The sequence below is a fragment of the Callorhinus ursinus genome, unplaced genomic scaffold, assembly GCF_003265705.2.
Source record: "Callorhinus ursinus isolate GAN/ISIS: 27379988/994484 unplaced genomic scaffold, GSC_fseal_2.0 scaffold52, whole genome shotgun sequence".
Lineage (NCBI taxonomy): Eukaryota > Metazoa > Chordata > Mammalia > Carnivora > Otariidae > Callorhinus > Callorhinus ursinus.
The window spans coordinates 8,927,995-8,946,462 of record NW_027397114.1 but is presented as its reverse complement, the minus strand read 5'-3'; the positions used below and the strand labels follow the sequence as shown (position 1 = coordinate 8,946,462).

At 44.4% G+C, this 18,468-nt stretch overlaps 1 protein-coding gene across 2 annotated transcripts in view; it reads right to left on the bottom strand.

Moving 5' to 3' along the window:
* WIPF2 (WAS/WASL interacting protein family member 2) overlaps window positions 1-18,468 on the bottom strand; it is a 50,815-nt gene that overhangs the window by 5,017 nt on the left and 27,330 nt on the right. For both annotated transcript variants that reach the window (XM_025859427.2, XM_073883889.1), the window contains exons 3-7: window positions 11,737-11,869; window positions 10,855-10,971; window positions 9,841-10,497; window positions 1,520-1,729; window positions 110-211 (exon numbers count right to left, since the gene is read on the bottom strand). In XM_025859427.2, coding sequence (XP_025715212.1) covers window positions 110-211; window positions 1,520-1,729; window positions 9,841-10,497; window positions 10,855-10,971; window positions 11,737-11,869 — 1,219 coding nt within the window. The remainder of the gene's footprint in view (window positions 1-109; window positions 212-1,519; window positions 1,730-9,840; window positions 10,498-10,854; window positions 10,972-11,736; window positions 11,870-18,468) is intronic.

Here is an 18,468-nt window from a genome sequence, read left to right as displayed (position 1 = left end):
TTGTTTTATTAGAAAATGCAGATGAGAAGCAAATTTTAATCTAAGAAAAACACACCAATTCTACTTTCAATGGAATTATGGAAAAACTTTCATTGACTACTCTTCTCACCTCGGTTTGTTTTGCTGGGATATATTCTCTGAAAGTGTTTATATTCTTCTGGAGCAGGAAAGTCTTCTACTGGATGGAAAGAATACTTTGACTCAAAATCATCTGGGAAAGGAACAGAATATTAAGTCATATCACCCTTCCTTGTGCTCCCACATATTCTGTAGCACTTCTGAGCCCCCCACCCCCTTGCTAATCTCCCTCGAATTCTGATGGACCACTAGGGCCTGCCTGGCCCACTAAACCAAGGTTCCTGAGGCCAGCAACAGCATTTTTCTATGTACCTTGCACACACAGAGGATACGCTCAGAGGCTCTTTACATCAAGGAATGAGTCTTTGAATTAGTTCTTCAAATCTTAGCTGTTTGCATGGGAGAAGGAAATACAGTTCTGTTTCAGTTCACAGTCATCTTAGAGACTGTCACCATGGGAAACCAACTAAACTGAATCCACAGATTGGTAGACATTAACCTAAAATGGGAATTTCTGTCACCAGCTAGTGAGAGATCTGACTAGATAATTCCCCTCTGGCCCAGGTTACCCTCATTTAACTCTATACAATAGAGTCAGGACAGCCATCTCATGGCCTCCGCTCCCACTTTCTGTGGGCCCCTCTAGATGGCTCAGACTTTCGATCGGTGTGGCTTAAACACATTCCAAAAACCCTGGTCCCCCAGTAAGGAACAGACTAGACTGGGTGCAGAGAAGAGGCAACCATTCAAGAACCTAGAATGTTAGGGTTGAAGGAGACTGTACAGATCTTTCCAGGGTCCTTAACAGAGGGTCTGAGGAAACCCTACAGACAACCTTTGCTTGGGGCTCCATCCTAGGCCCAACGAATCAGAATCTCTTAGGTGGGGCCTAAGACTCATTTATAACCTTGAAAAAGTTAAATCTGATACAATTCTGATCTCATCAACCTCCTCATTTCACAGATGAGGGAAGTGAGTCCCAGAGAAGTGAAGTAACTTCCTCAAAGTAACACAGCTAGGTAGTGGCTCTGTCTTATTAATGTTGTGTACCATGGGTTGTTTTTGTTGTTGTTTTTTAAAGGTCCAGAAAAGGCCCTCTCCTTCCTAGGAAGATACATCATTCCTGTCTAAATAATCCTGAAAAGGATAAAGTCTCTGACCTAAAAGCTAACTACAAAGGATCCCTGGGGAGCAAGAGAGTATAGCTTTGGAGTTATTAGCACAACACCTGACTTTACTTCAATCTCTTCTAAAGCAATCATACCTAGAATTCATATAACACAAGGGATGTCAATGGAGGGGGCCCAGAAATCTGAGGGAAAGTCAGGAGAAGAACTGTTGTGAACAAAGGATACCCAGTGACCATTCCCGCTCTAGAGTGGCCACTGGAATTAGTGAAGTCACCACAGGAACTATGAGACTAAAACACCTAGTTACTCACCCAAGAAAGATCGGACAGTGGTAATAGAATCTCTGTGGCCATTCCTCAGGGGTGGTGGAGGAGGAGGGGGTGGTCCAGCTGGCGTCCTTGAGGGCGGAGGTGGGGGCTTTCCTCGGCTCAGGGGTTCTGACCCATGCATTCGGTATGGTGGGGGGGGGGGGGGAGCATCCCTGGCACCATTTCGGATCATGGGTGGTGGGGGTGGAGGAGCTGCAAGCAAAATCCAAAGCAGTTAGGTTGGGATACAGAGACAGTGAGGGGTGGGGGAATTTGAGAGACGAGCTCTAAGAATGCCTTGGTGCCTTCCCAAAGAGCCAGGCTCTGGGAGCCTCCAGGCAGCATGTTGGGTATCAGATTCAACCTCTATTTAAAAGCGGGACCATTCTTTCAGATCTCAAAGTCCGGAATAAATGTGTGACCCTTTTCATTTCCTGTGACAAGTCAGTCAGTCAAGAACTCTGCCTACTTTTGATGATCTTTTCCCTGCCTTTCCATGACTTCCTCCACAATCCTAATTCAAGGCTTTCTCATATTTAGCCTGTTCTACTGCAAAAAGCTTCCCAAACGTTCTCCTTGCTTCTCATCTCTTACCATTCCAATCCATTCTGCATACCAACTCACTAATCGCCTCCAAAATACTTGCTCAAACTTTTCCAAGGGCTTTGCATTTCCTCTATCATGAAGTTTCAAATCCTTAGCTTCAACCCCAACTGGGTCTCACCCCATCATCCTTTTTTTTTTTTAAAGATTCTATTTATTTATTTGACAGAGACTAAGTGAGAGAGGGAACACAAGCAGGGGGAGTGGGAGAGGGAGAAGCAGGCTTCCCACGGAGCAGGGAGCCTGAGACAGGGCTCGATCCCAGGACTCCAGGACCACGACCCGAGCCGAAGGCAGACACCTAACGACTGAGCCACCCAGGCGCCTTCTTTCTTACCAAGCAACTTACCAGGCCAGGCAGCCTGATTTCACCTTCTCCTCCTTCCTTGCTTGATTTCTAGGCTGAGACTCCCACTGTCGCCTCTGTATTTCTCTACTACATCTTGTATTGTAATTTTTCATTTTATGTGCTCTTCCCCAGCACACTAAGTCAGGGTAGTGTCCGTTCATCTGAGTTCCCAAGCTCAGCCAAATGTACAGCACACAGTAGGTATGCAATCAACATGTGCTGACTAAACCAAACCACATATGCTTTGCTCATGTGACTCCCTCAAAAGACGCAGAAACACGATCCATCTTCCCTTACTACCAAACCCTACCTCTAAGATTCAACTCAAGCCCCATCTTCTACAGGCTTTCCCAAAGCAATGCACTCTATTTGAATCCTCTTCTTCTTTGTTCTCCCATAGCATTTATAGGCTGTGTCACTTACTCTAGCACTTTGTAGTACAGACTAAAATGAGTGATTCTCAAAATATGTATAGTAGGTTCATCTGCACAAGTTGCATATCTCCAATGATAGGCTCCTTGCTCAGAAAAACTGGGAATGCCTCTTTGGGAATTGTCTCCAAACCCAGTTTCTAACCAAGCAGATCTGTAAATATTATATGATGTTCGTATCTCATTTTTCTAAAACGATTTTATCTCTCTATTTTACAAAGAGTGCATGCACGCATGTGTGCAAGCTTAGGGGAGGAGCAGAGGGAGAGGGACAAGCAGACTCTGTGCTGAGCGCGGAGCCCAACGTGGGGCTTGATCTCACGACTCCAAGATCATGACCTGAGCGAAACCAAGAATCAGATGGTCAACTGACTGAGCCACCCAGGTGTCCCTCGTATCTCATTTCTGAGGTTGCACAACCATCAATAAAAATATTCATACCTACGTCTCTTTTCAAAAATCAAATTCACTCTTAAAAGACAAAAATGTGGGGTGCCTGGGTGGCTCAGTTGGTTAAGTGTCTGCCTTCGGTTCAGCTTATGATCCCAGAGTCCTGGGATCGAGCCCTGCATCGGGCTCCCTGCTCAGTGGGGAGTCTGCTGCTCCCTCTCCCTCTGCCCCTGCTTGTGCACTCTCTCTCTAGCTCACTCACTCTCTCAAATAAAATGAAATCTTAAAAAAAAAAAAAAGTGCCACCAAGTAGAAGGTAACATCAAAAACACATCTGAAGATATGGCAACATCACTGGAATAGGTTCTAAGTAAGGTGTTTGTATTATGTTGTTCTATTCTTTTCATTAACTAACAAAAGGAGCAGCTACCATTTATTTGGCTTCTGTTATATTCCAGGCACTGTCCCAGGTACTTTATAGGCATTACACTTTAAAAATTCTTCCACCACTCCTGCAAAGTATGTGGTATTATCCCCATTTCACAATGAGGAAACTGGGACTCAGGCTGTTTGTCCGAGGTCACAAATTTAATAGACTCAGCACACATCTGCTCTTTCCACTATGCCCACACTGCTTTACTTAACTACCCCAAGTACTTTATTAACTACCCCCAAAATGTATAACCCACTGAGATGGAAGTTTATCTTCTGGTACCAACGCCATGTCCAATAAATAGTTGTTTCCTAAATAATATGTGGAGAGACTACTCAGCTTAACAGACAACACTGGTTTAGTGATTAAAGGGTGTATCATCATCATCTTTTTAAGTACGCTCTACACCCATCGAGGGGCTTGAATGCATGACCCTGAGATCAAGAGTCACATGCTCCTACCGATTGAGCCAGCCAGGCGCCCAAGAGTATTATCTTCTTATTCCTCCTGAATTACTGTTGGAATTTCTGTAGAGTGACTACCGTTAAGAAAGAAGCAGTAATGGGATGATTTATGTAGACAAGGGGTCCAGCACTGCAGGCCCAGTAAATGTTAGTTTTTGCTTCCCCTAAGATGCACTCTGAATGTCTCCTTCACTCTTTTCAAGATTTAAGTATGGACAGGGGCTACTCGAAGCAATAACTAAAGAGAAGCCTCCTTAACACCACCTAGCAGATCTCTGAACCTTGATTTCATCCCAAATCTGCCCAAACCAAAGCTCTTTCAGGTCACCTTCAAAATATTTCCCTAAAACCCAGATTTCTGAGGGCCCGAAGAGTCTGCATCTACTCCAGGGGAGGGTCAGAGAGTGTAAGACAGGCAGGGTTAGCTAGGCTCAAAAGGACCCCAGCCAGACATCGGGCAGGTGGTAGTGATTAGAGCCGACCCAGACTGGCCAAACAGAGCAGGACCAAGAGCAGTCTGCCCTCCCTCAGGGACGGTCATCCCAACCAGGTTCTGCCACCTCCAGTAGTTTCTGGGCTCTTTGTCACATACAATTTTAGGACCCTTTCAAGTGACAGAGCTGGAACCCAAGGACCGTAAGAAAGAAGCCGTTTGTAGAAGAAACTTTGGGGTGGGAGATCCCCTTTTGTAAACCTAGAAAAACCCAATTTTGAGGAAAGCAAAAAATAAACAAATGAACAAAATTTAAAAATTCCCTTAAAAATAGTGTTTTTTACTCTGCAAAGAAAAAATTCAGAAACCCTATGGACCAATAAAATTGGTCCCTGAGCACCCTGGGAAGACAAAAGACTCCATACTTTTTCAAATGTAAATAATTCATATAGAAACAAAAGTATATTATCAGGTAATATTGTCTTATGATTTAATAATAGAGATAAATCCATGAACTACCTGGAAACCCTTGCATAAAACCATTAACAGTTATCAGCATACTACAGTTTACAAAGAACTTTCATATATACTTTTATTTACAACCAACCCTGAAGGTACTATGAACACGTGAGGAAACAAACTCAGAATCAAGGGCGCCTGCGTGGCTCAGTCATTAAGTGTCTGCCTTCGGCTCGGGTCATGATCCCAGGGTCCTGGGATCGAGCCCCACATCGGGCTCCCTGCTCGGCGGGAAGCCTGCTTCTCCCTCTCCCACTCCCCCTGCTTGTGTTCCCTTTCTCACTGTCTCTTTTTCAAAAAATAAACAAAATCTTAAAAAAACAACAACAACAACTCAGAATCAGAGCTATCTGCCCAATGTCACACAACAAAGAGAGCCAATACTCACAAGATCTCTGACTAAAATAGCTCAATTTTCTCTGTGTTATCACTCTAAGAACTGCTGCTCTGGTTAGAGATGGAAAGCTGGCCAAGGCCTCCATCAGGTCTCAAAGTTGGTGATAGCTGAGGGACAGAAGAACAAGGCTCATAACACATTTTTCTGAAGAAACCACAAAGAAAGAACAGCGAAGTGGGAAGTAAGAAGTCTGCAGACATTTAAAACTACTCAATTCAGGATGCATGGCTGGCTTATGTCGGTAGAGCATGTGACTCTTGATCTCGGGGTCTTGAGTTCAAGACCCACATTAGGCCTACAGTTCAGTTCAAAAAAATAAATTAAATTAAAAAAAAATAAAACTACTCAGTTAAACCCACAGAAATTATATTTTTCCCCGCTTCTATTCCTGGAGAGGATTAGAAAGATATGGGCTCGGGCGCCTGGGTGGCTCAGTTGGTTAAGCAACTGCCTTCAGCTCAGGTCATGATCCCAGAGTCCTGGGATCGAGTCCCACGACAGGCTCCCGGCTCGGCAGGGAGCCTGCTTCTCCCTCTGACCTTCTCCCCTCTCATATTGTTTCTCTCTCTCTCTCAAATAAATAAATAAAATCTTTAAAAAAAAAAAAAAGAAAGATATGGGCTCTGCTTTGCTAAAGAGTCTTTAAAAAAAAAAATCCCTGGGACGCCTGGGTGGCTCAGTTGGTTGAGCGTCTGCCTTCAGCTTGGGTCATGATCCCGGGGTCCTGGGATCGAGCTCCGCATCAGGCTCCCTGCTCGGCGGGAACCCTGTTTCTCCCTCTCCCACTCCCCCTGCTTGTGTTCCTGCTCTCACTGTGTCTCTGTCAAACAAATAAATAAAAATCTTAAAAAAAAAAAAAAAAAAACATCTGCCTTCAGTTCAGGTCATGATCCTGGGGTCCTGGGATCAAGTCTGGCATCGGGTTCCTTCCTCAGCAGGGAGCCTGCTTCTCCCTCTGCCTGCCGCTCTCTCTCTCTGACAAATGAATAAATAAAATCTTTAAAAAAAAAATCCCTAAGTTAAAAAATAATTTTTAACCTTAACTTTGTAAAATCAAAAGCCACCTTAGGACTAGGATTCTTACGGCTAAAGCCAGGGAGACACAGGGTCAGGAATGTACCAGGTTACCGTACGACTGCCGTATGGGGACTGCCAGCTCCCAGAATACAGATCTCTACGTACGTCACCAAGCAGCAGCACAGGTTACAGGGCTTTCAATACGTGCTTCCTGATGACTTAATTTCTTTTTTTTTTTTTTTAAAGATTTTATTTATTTATTTGACAGAGAGAGACACAGCGAGAGAGGCAACACAAGCAGAGGGGGTGCGAGAGGGAGAAGCAGGCTTCCCGTGGAGCAGGGAGCCTGATGCGGGGCTCGATCCCAGGACTCTGGGACCATGACCTGAGCCGAAGGCAGACGCTTAATGACTGAGCCACCCAGGCGCCCCCTGATGACTTAATTTCTTAATCAATGACCCAAACCTGCAAGGACTGTTTAAAAGCTCAAAAGCCATTTGTGGAGAATGTGGCTCAAAGTCCAATGATGAAAGAGGACACCAGAGCCAAAATTCCTGGGTCTAAGAAGGTCCCAGAGAGCTTCATGGTCTCCCTAACTACTTTCAGTCATGCTATTTTGTAAAAGGACTACACAACCTCTTCTTCTTTTTCTAGAGCTCCTTAATCCCCTCTTCATCCAGTTTAGGCTCATGGTCCACTGTTAAAATCACTCCCGGACCTACACCCTTAAGCTTCCCTGCCCCACTCTCCCTTAGTGCCCCACATGCCTGAAAAAGCTACCCTTGGTTAAACACCATGCTGCCACTACTCAGCACCTGCAAACACATAGCTGAACACACACTGTGCCAACCTCACTGTGAGTGTATGGCTCCTAATCCTGAGTTGGCCTTTCATGCTGCTGCTTAGTCCAGCACACTTCCCCACCCCCTTCACTCTCCCACGGTCCCAGAGGACCACTTCATGCCCCTCTCTCTCCTTCCCTCCCCTCATTCACAGCAGATGTCCTTGCTTTCTATTTCACCAATAAGAAACAAACCAGAAGAGGCACCTGGGTGGCTCAGTCGGTTAAGCATGTGCCTTTGGTTCAGGTGATGATCCCAGAGTCCTGGGATCCCGTGTCCGAGCTCCCTGCTGAGCAGGGAGCCTGCTTCTCCCTCTGCCCTTCCCCCTACTTGTTCTTTCTCTCTCTCAGATGAATAAAATCTTAAATAAAGAAGAAGAAACTTTGCACATGCTACCCACTTACATCTATGACTATGCACTCCACCTTCCCTCCTGTTACCATGGAAGAACTGTGTTCTTATCTAAGGTCAACCCCTTACCTATGGATCAGATTCCATTCCTTTTAGCCTTCTAGGGAACATTACTCAGGCAATTTCCCCCCTTTCTACTGTATCATTTCATCAGTATACAAACAGATGCTGAAATATCTCTCATCCTGGAGAGGAAGGGTCCCAACCCTCAATCTCACATTCTCCTCCAGCAACCATTCCATTTATCTGCACCCCCACCCCCACTCCCCTTTAAGCAGACTGAGAGATTTCTACATTGCTATCTCCAGTTCCTCTCCTCCTATCCCCAAGTTCCCAAACACGTCTTAGACTTTCGCCCTCATCCTCCACCACTCCACTGAAACTACCAAAAGGATATTATGTTGTTTGGGAGTCCCCCCAAAGGACTCCATGTTGCTAAGACCAATGTCATTCTCAGTTTTTAGTCCTGGACACCGCTAATCATTCCATCTTGGCATCCTTCCGGCATCCTCGTTTTCTTCCTCACTGGGGGCTCTTTCTTAGCTTCCTCAGCTTGCTACTCCCCATCTCTCTGACCTCTACTATAAAGGCCTCAACCTCTTCTCTATCTAGACTGACTCCCTAGGTGAGCTCACCCAGCATGTGGTTCTCAGTATCATTCAAATTTCTCTAACCCAGATCTTTCCCCTCAACTTCAGAGTCTGACAGACATCCAAGAGAAAACAACAATGAACTGGTGTTTGGCTAATAGGCATGTCAAACTTGACTTGTTTAAAAGTGAACACCTGTCTTCTTCCCCCAAACCTGCTGCGGTCCTACCTACCTGCCTGGTTTACTGCAACAGCCTCCTAAGTGGTCTCCCTTGCCACCTCTGTCCCCTGCAGTCTGTTTTCAACACAGGAGTTTGTCATTCATTTTATTTTATTTTAAGATTTCATTTATTTGACAGAGAGAGTACAAGCAAGGGGAGCAGCAGAAGGAGAGGGAGAAGCAGGGAGCCCGATGCGGGGCTTGATCCCAGGACCCTTGGATCATGACCCGAGCCGAAGGCAGAAGCTTAACCAACTGAGCCACCCAGGCACCCCGAGTTTGTCATCCTTTTAAAAGCTAAAGCAGGGGCGCCTGGGTGGCTCAGTCATTGGGCATCTGCCTTTGGCTCAGGTCATGATCCCTCATGATCTCAGAGTCCTGGGATCGAGCCCCACATCCGGCTCCCTGCTCAGGGGGAGGCCTGCTTCTCCCTCTCCCACTCCCCCTGCTTATGTTCCCTTTCTCACTGTCAAATAAATAGATAATCTTTAAAAAATAAATAATAAAAAATAAAAGCTAAAGCAACGTTTCTCCTCTGTTCCAATGCCCTCCAGGGGCTCTCAGCATTTCACCGAGTAAATCCCAGTCTTGACAAAGTCCTACAGCGTTCTCCTGGGGAAATCTAGCTTCCTGACCTCCACGTCCTGCCACTCTTCCCCCCTCACTCATTCCAGTCCTGCCACAATGGCCTCCCTGCTGTCCCCCGTCTCAGGGCCTTTGTATTTCCTGTTCCCAATGCCTGCAATAGCTGTTCTCCCAGGTAACTGCTTAGCTTACGCCATCACTCTCTTCAGGTCTTTGCCAGACTGTTACTTTATCTGTAAGGCCTTCCCTAACCCTACACTCACCCCACCTCTGCAATAAAAAGTATCACCACCACCCTCCCCCTCAGTATATCCTATTCCCCTTCTCTGCTTTGTATTTCTCTAAAGCATCTACATACTATCTTTACATGTATATATGTATGTATATATTTTTTTAAATTTTTTTTTTTACTAATTTATTTGTGTGACCGTCCACAGAGAACAGGAATCTTCTCTTTTCTATTGATTGCTGTTTCGCTAAAAACAGAGCCTTACACACAAAAAAGCACTCAGTAAACCTGCTGAATGAGTAAGTGAATTCTTTTTCTCTCCAATCGTTGAAGGAGAGCTTTGGAGAAAAGGGTGAGAAGAGAAACTCAATTCTCCATCTGATAGAAGGAAAGGTGCTTCCAGGCACTTACCTGCTCCCCGACTGGGAGGGTCCCGGGCTGGGGGAGGTGGTCTATTACTCTGTAGCGACGGGGAGGCTGAGGTGGGTGGAGGAGGCGCTAGGCCTCTGACAGGCCCCGGTGTCTTCCTATGCAAAGAATTGTGTCTCTGTGGCAGCTCAGGGGCTGACTCATTAGTGGGACTGGAGGGTCCATTGGGGACCCCAGGAGGCTGGCGGTAAGGCGGAGGAGGAGGAGCCAGAGACTGGCCACTTGGTCCCGTTCTGATATTCCCAGGGGAAGGAGGTGGTTTCACTGGGGGTGGAGCAGGAGGTCCCTCCCGACCAGGGTGCAGCCTTTGTCCAGGTGTGGGCGGCAAGGGTTTCTCTCTGTTGTAGGCAGGGGCTTTGCTGCTGTGCATAGGCAGAGGTGCAGGGGGTGCGTTGGCACGCCGCCCTGGGGGTGGCGGAGGAGGGGCAGAGGAGCTGTGCTTCATGCCTGTACTGCTGGTGGTGTTAGGCCGAGAGAGGTCCGGTAGCGAGGGTCTCTGCATCCGGGGCAGTTCTGGGAGTGAGGCTCGGCTGCTGTCTGTATCATCTTGAGGGCGCCCACTGGCTGTAGACACTGGTGGCCTTGGGGCAGCAGCTCGAGAACTGGGGACTTGTAGGGCTGGCTTACCAGCTAGGTTCTCTACAAATACACCAGGTAGCATTCGATCAACAGAGCTAGATACATGTTAGTCAGTATCTCTACTTCCCCCAGCCTCCTTAGTGTAACCTGCATGGTAGCAGGTTAAATGCCTGTATAGTTCTGGATTTTAATCTGGTTTCAGGCTCAGGGCCCACTGACAAATACTGCTGATACAAGTTGAACACATTTTTACTTAATCCCTCTGCTTTGGCTTTATTCTGCTCTGTAACTCCTCCCCTGCTCCCACTTCTCTTTCCTCCCACCTCTACCACACACCTGAACCCTAGATGACCCACTTGGGACTAGTCAGAAATTAATGCACTTGGGAAATATCCTAAGAAAGGACTGCTCAGGTACCTGAAATGTCCTTGGCGCCCACAGGTCGGAGCTTCGGCACTCCCCCTTGGAAGAGACCTCCCTTGGGCTGCAGGGCAGCTGCTCCAGAGCCATAAGCACCACTGCTTCCTTTTGGTTCTGGAAAGCATACCATTAGGGTTTTCACTTCACATGCTGGGAGCTGGTGAGCAAGTCAATCCTGAGGAGAAACCCCTCCTCTATTTGGGCTTTAATTTGCAAACAAAGTGACCCTGCTTTTGCATTAAAAAAAAAAAAAGGCTAGGCCTCTCAGCTCCACACCTTCAGGTAGAGATGAAACTCTTCACTGTGATGAAAGAGAAAGAACAAAAGGAACAAGAAGCCAAACTTCCCTTACTTAGGAAAGTCAAAGAGAAAACCAGGATCAAGACACTTTCAGCAGAGTTCTCTGGGCTCTCTTCTCCAAGTCCCATATGGTAAGGGGGCCAGGGACTTAGGGATCCAGGTGTGAGCAAACTCTCCAGAGGCCTATCAGAATGGACACTTGTGGCAATTATAAAATCTTCACTAGCTTCAGCTTAGCGGTTTTTAGTGACATGATGGTCTCCTCAGAGAACAGCCAAGGATGTGCCCTAAAGAGAGCATTAGTTACCGTAGGAGATGAGAGTCTTTCCCCAGAGAATAATTCCCAAAGGTCAAAAAGAAACTTCTAAGGTATTCAAATAAAAAGATGTGAAGACAGCCAAAGAACATTCAAAGAAAACTCTCCTAAAGGACAAAATTTTCCCACTCAAAATTTTCCTACTCAATTCAAAGAAAACTCTCCTAAAGGACAAAATTTTCCCAACAATAAAAACAACAGCCAAGTCTCCAAGTCAATCCTGGGATCCTGGTGGCTCACTAGGAAATGAAGATTAGACTCACTCTCAAGGATGGGAGCACTCCGATCATTAATGTTGGTCACCTTCTTCAGTTTGGTCCCTTTGCAGATGTCCTGTAAGAGGGCACCTCGATTCCGCTGCTCATCTCTACTCAGCTTGGGCTGCTCTGTATGTGCCTAGAGGAGGAGGGGAAAATATAACTATCCATCCTAAATATTTCCCTTTACCAGGAGCTTGGGATAAATACCTTAAGCCAAGCTGGATTTCATTAATGCCCCTCTAGCCTAATCAGATCCTGCACCAAATATCCGTACCAATGTGCGCTCTCATTCTTCTTAGTCTTTCTTCTGTTGTGCCTTTTGTGAAGGGTGCAGCTCCCCCTCCTATTCAGAAGCTCCCAAAAGGAGGCCTTATCTGGGGTGTCTGGGTGGCTCAGTCAGTTAAGTGTCCAACTTTTGATTTCAGCTCAGGTCATGATCTTGGGGTCATGAGATCAAGCCCTGCGTCAGGCCCTGCGCGTAGAGCCTGCTTGTGATTTTTCTCTCTCCCTCCCCCAACCCCCCCCCACTCTCTCTCTCCTTAAAAAAAAAAAGGCCTTAAGTAATACTGAGTACCTGTGTGCTGGGCTTGTGTGTTAGAAGCTTTACATGTATAAAGGCAAACACTGACTGCGTCCCTGCTATGCCTCAGGCTAAGCACGTTACTTCCATTATCTCATTTAAATCTTGAAATATTTTTATGAAATAAATATTATTATCATAACCCATTTGGAAAGTGCGAATAGTTGAATAGTTTCCTGAGGCTATGCACCCAAATAAATAGTAAAGCAAGGATCCCAACCCAGACAGTTGATTCTAAAATGCATATCATACCTCAACTAACAGATCTTGTTGCGTCCCTATTACTTTATATTTTTTTTTTTAAAGATTATTTATTGATTTGACAGAGAGACAGCGACAGCAGAAACACAAGCAGGGGGAGTGGGAGAGGGAGAAGCAGGCTTCCCGCTGAGCAGGGAGCCCGATGCGGGGCTCGATCCCAGGACCCTGGGATCATGACCTGAGCCGAAGGCAGACGCTTAACGACTGAGCCATCCAGGCGCCCCCTTATCACTTTATATTCTAAACAATGTTATAAAATAGACCATATTGGGGCACCTGGGTGGCTCAGTTGCTTAGATGTCCGAGTCTTGGTTCCAGCTCAGGTCATGATCTTGGGGTCATGAGATCAAGCCCCGTGGAATGCTCCATGCTCAGTGCAGAGTCTGCTTGTCCCTCTCCCTCTGCTCTTCCCCCTGCTCACATGCACAAACTCTCTCTCTCAAATAAATGAGTCAATAAAATCTTTTAAAAATAAAGTAACATAAAATAAAACAGACCATATTATTCCCTTTCCAAGGATGAGGAAATGAAGGTTTAGGAAAGTTAATGTCACATGGTTAGTAAATGCAGAGCTGGTCTGATTATGTCAAAGCCCATGCCTTTCCCACTTACCTTATGGTCTCTTCCAACATCCTATTTCTTTTTGAGTTCTTCACCCTCCACCTACCTCTTAAATGCCATTTCAGAGTCCTCAGCCTCCATCTGAATCTCCCTGAGCAAGCTCACCTGGTCACAGGGTCTGAATACCACTGAAAAGCCCAAGTATCTCAAATCTTTGTATCTCATCGCCACTCCTGGCCCTGAGCTTCACACCCATATGTGCCAATGTCCACAGGACATCTTCAAATGAATATCCCACATACACCTAAAATGCAACACATCATACCATGTTCCTTACACAATTTTTAAATGTAGAGCTTTTTAAATTAACCACACAGTGGAATTTTTTGGAAACCATTAAAAAATTATTCTAAAATCCCAGAAAATGGGACTAGTACCACCAAAAGCTAGGACCAGGAGCACAGGGACAGACAGCCAGATAAATGGAACAAAACAGGAAAGTCCATAAACTAATCTACGTCTATATAAGAAATAGTAAAAGTGGGGGCGCCTGGGTGGCTCAGTCAGTTAAGTATCTGCCTTTGGCTCAGGTCACGATCCCAGGGTCCTGGGATCGAGCCCCATGTCAGGCTCCCTGCTCGGCGGGGAGTCTGCTCCTCCCTCTCCCTCCGACCCTCCCCTCTGCCCATGCTCTCACTAGTTCTCTTCCTCTCTCTTTTAAATGAATAAAAAATCTTAAAAAGAAGGAAAAGAAATAATAAAAGTGTATTTCAGCAGTGCAGAAAGCACAGATTATTAAATATAAGCTACTAATAATAACTGGCTAAGTTTGGAGAAAAAAACAATCAAGTTAAATCCCTACCTTATAGCTTACTCAGACAAATTCTAGTTGAGTTATAAAATGTAAATGTAAAAAAAAAAACAGAGTACTATATGAAAAAAATAGGTAAGGGGAAGGACATGACAACTAAAATACAAGGAAAGACTGGAAGACTTGTTTATTATAAATTATTTACTTAGGAATATAATAAGCAGATGATAGAATGGAAGGAAAAAAATCATCTGTGACACACAAAGGTAGTATCCTAACTCTATGCAACATTAACATAAAGATGACTTATAAATTAACAGGATAATAAGCAAAGGATATAAACACTGTGTAAAAGAAATCCTGGAGCCAGCAAATATGGAAAAAAAATTTTAAATGCAGGCTAAAACACAGTATCATTATTTACCAATGAAACTGGTAGAAGTTAAAATTTTAACAGGAGACTGCTAGCTTCAGGAAGGCAGGGTCTACTGCTCACTGTCGTACAGTGCCTGGCACACGGAGGATGCTCAAAAAAATGCGTAGAAAACGTAACTGTCTTATGGTGGTCGTAAGGATTGAGAGGAATAGGTACTCATTTGTATTATCCAGAGGAAGGTAAATTAGTATATCTTTCCAGTTTATGTATCAAACACCTTTTTCCCCCCTACCTTTTTTCTTCTTTCTTTTTGAGAGATGGTGGGGAGGGGCAAAGAGATAGGGAGAGAAAGAATCTTAAGCAGGCTCCACACCAAATGCAGAGCCCGACACGGCGCTGGATCTCACCACCCTGAGATCATGACCTGAGCCGAAATCAAGAGACAGACACTTAACCGACTGATCCACCCAAGCACCCCTTGTATTAAACACCTTTAAAAAGTCTACACAAGGGGCGCCTGGGTGGCTCAGTTGTTCAGTGTCTGCCTTCGGCTCAGGTCAGGATCCCAGGGTCCTGGGATCGAGCCCCGCAACGGGCTCCCTGCTCAGGCACGAAGCCTGCTTCTCCCTCTCCCACTCCCCCTGCTTCTGTTCCCTCTATTACTGTGTCTCTCTCTGTCAAATAAATAAATAAAATCTTAAAAAAAAAAAACCTTAAAAAAAACAAAAAAATAAAAAGTCTACACAAGAATTCTACCTATAAATTAACTTTAAGAAAACAACTAGAGAAGTACACAAAGATGTTATTAATAGCATAAAACTGAAAATAATCTAAAAGTTCAATCAAAAGGAACACTGATGGCATAAGCATAGAAGGGAATGCCAGTTAAGCTCTTAAAGATGTTGGAGGTATCTTTAGACAGCAAATGTTTGAAACAATCAAGTAAAGAATATTATAAAACAAAACACTTAACAAGATTAATATTCTCTTCTACAGAATAGGAATAACAGTAGAACCTATCTCACAGGGTAGTTTTGAAAATTAAATGAAAGAATAACACTTCTCAAGGGCTAAGCACAGTGCCTGGTGCTCAATAAGTAGTTGTACTGAAAGAAAAAAAGGCACATACATACCGAATATTTCCAGAAGGATATATACACTAATATCAACAAAAGTTAATTTGGGGTAATAATTCTTTATATTTGTTTGAATTTTCTAGTTTTTCTATAATAAATATGTAAAACATATAAAATGTTAACAAAGATTAATTATTAATAGCTTAATATTTTCTATTTTTATTGGCATTCTCTAATTTTTGCCGCATTTTTAGTACAGTAAAAAAATGTTTTAATGATATCCCTAACCATTTAATGATGTAAAAAGCCATTCACCATGTATTAATGAGTAAGAGCAGATTAGAACTCAGTACGCATAGCAGCGTGGGGGAGGGAGAAAAAGGAAAAAAATCACTAGGTACATACAGCACAGCCTCCTTTAAAAAAGTAGGAGATAGGGGCGCCTGGGTGGCTCAGTTGGTTAAGCGACTGCCTTCGGCTCAGGTCATGATCCTGGAGTCCCGGGATTAAGTCCCACATCGGGCTCCCTGCTCAGCAGGGAGTCTGCTTCTCCCTCTGACCCTCTTCCCTCTCGTGCTCTCTCTCTCTCATTCTCTCTCTCTCAAATAAATAAATAAAATCTTTAAAAAGAAAAAGTAGGAGATAAAAGGAAGGAAGGAGGGAAAGGACGTACACAAAACTATTATGAATGGCTGGATTACAGATAATTGCTCCTTTATCCTTACCCACAGTTCATAAATCTTTTTTTTTTTTTTTAAGTAAATTCTACGCCCTGGGACTCAAACTCACAACTCTGAGATCAAAAGTTCCATGCTCTACCAAATGAGCCAGCCAGGCGCCCCAGCCATGGTTCATAAATTTCTTGAATGTATTACTTTTGTAAAGAGAAAATTATTAAAACATTACTCAACATATCTAAAATTGAGTTCACATCCTCCTCCACAAACCTCGCTTTGTAAATGGCACCATCATTCAATCCCCCAAACTAGAGCTGTTCCAACCTCCTTCCTCTTCCTTGCATCAGTCACCAACTCAGTAAGATTTTACTAAGTGTCGGGGCGCCTGGGTGGCTCAGTTGGTTAAGCGACTGCCTTCGGCTCAGGTCATGATCCTGGAGTCCCGGGATCGAGTCCCGCATCGGGCTCCCTGCTCAGCAGGGAGTCTGCTTCTCCCTCTGACCCTCTTCCCTCTCGTGCTCTCTATCTCCCATTCTCTCTCTCTCTCTCTCTCAAATAAATAAATAAATAAAATCTTTAAAAAAAAAAAAAAAAAAAGATTTTACTAAGTGTCTCTCGTCGTCTTCCATCCTTATGGCTTTAGTGCAAACTCTTAAGATTTTCAACTGTAATAGGTTTCTATCTCCAAGTCTTGACTTCCCTGTCTCCAGTCTCAACCCCAAGCCACTGTCCACACTATGAAGGATGACCTTTCTGACACAGGCCCAGTCAGGTGACTCCTGCTGCTGACAATACACTACCTCCCCATCACTGCCCAGAGAAAAAGCCAAAACTCTCTGCCTTTGCCTCTGGCTTCATCTCCCACCAGGCCCCTCAAGCCATGATCCAATCCTGGGTATGCTTTCCCACAAATCAGCACCCTTTCATTCTGCTTCCTCAATACCAAGTGCCTGCCCTCCCTCTTCTCTTTCTGGCTAAACACTACTCATCTTTTAAAACTCTGCTCAAGTATCACCTCCTGGCTAGAAGCTTTCTCTGACTGCCTCCACTCCTTCCAGCCAGTATGTGAGGCATGCTTCTTTGTGGCCGCATTTATCTCTGCAAAGCGTGGAATTTCCCTGTTGACTTGTCTATCTCGCCCATTCATTGTGCTGGGAGCCTTCGAAGGCAGAAGTTGTCTCATTTCTGGTTGATGATACTACAGATTATTTTTATTTGCTTCTTTTTCTTACCTGCATGTTTTCCCTCTCTTTCTTTTAATTATATAAATATAGCTTGTTGGGAAAGACTCAAGCAATACAGAAGCATAAAGTAAAATTACCTGGATTTTCTAAGTCGTATGCCTAGCCAATCTCTGAAACTCAGTAAACCCCCAACAAAAGGTTATTGAGTAAATGACTAAGCACGATGCAGGGCAGTAATCCAAGAGGTTATAGAGATCCAAGGATATATTCTGGGTCCTTGCATCTCACTATAACCAGAGCAGCTCTGCTTTTATCTACTTCACTTATTAGAGTTCCATGTAAAATTTCATCCAGAAAGGGGGTTCATACATATCCTCAAACAAAATGTCTAAAAACAAGAACTTACGGAAAAAACCAAGTTGGCAGACCTAACTCTAGTCCTAGTTCTAAAATAAATTAGCTACGCAAATCACTTTTCCTCTTTAAGGCAGTACTTCTCATCTGTTAAATACCTAACACACACATACACCGACACTTTAGGGCACTATTTCTCATCTGTTATATAACAACCACCCCCCCCCCAAGGTATTCATTCCCTAAGTTCCTTTTGCTTCTAAATTTCACAAAATTGAATAAAGCAGGGCGCCTGGCTGGCTCAGTCAGTAGAGCATGCAACTCTTGATCTCAGGCCTATGAGTTCGATGTAGAGATTACTTAAAAATAAAATCTTAAGGGGCACCTGGGTGGCTCAGTCAGTTAACTGTCCAACTCTTGAGTTTGACTCAGGACATGATCTTCAGGGTCGTGAGATCGAGCCCCGTGTCGGGCTCTGTGCTCACCGTGGAGTCTGCTTGAGATTCTCTCTCTCTCCTTCTGCCCCCTCCCTACTCTCTCTCTCTCTCTCAAAATAAATAAATAAATAAATACCGTTTAAAAATTTAAAAATAAAATAAAATAAAAATAAAAACTTAAAAAAAATGAGACAGAGCACCCAGGTTGCTTCTTTCTCATGTGACACCAGGTATCACAATCCACATATAGTAAAAGCGGTTGCCTACTTGCTTCAGAAACCACACTGCTTTTTGTCCTCCCGTTATCAAACCTTTAAGTCTTCTTAATAGTATTTTCCAGAAATTTTCTTTTTTGATGGGCTGACAGACTTGATGGACTTGGGCTTTAGGATGAACTGTTTGGAGTAGAAGAGGAGGA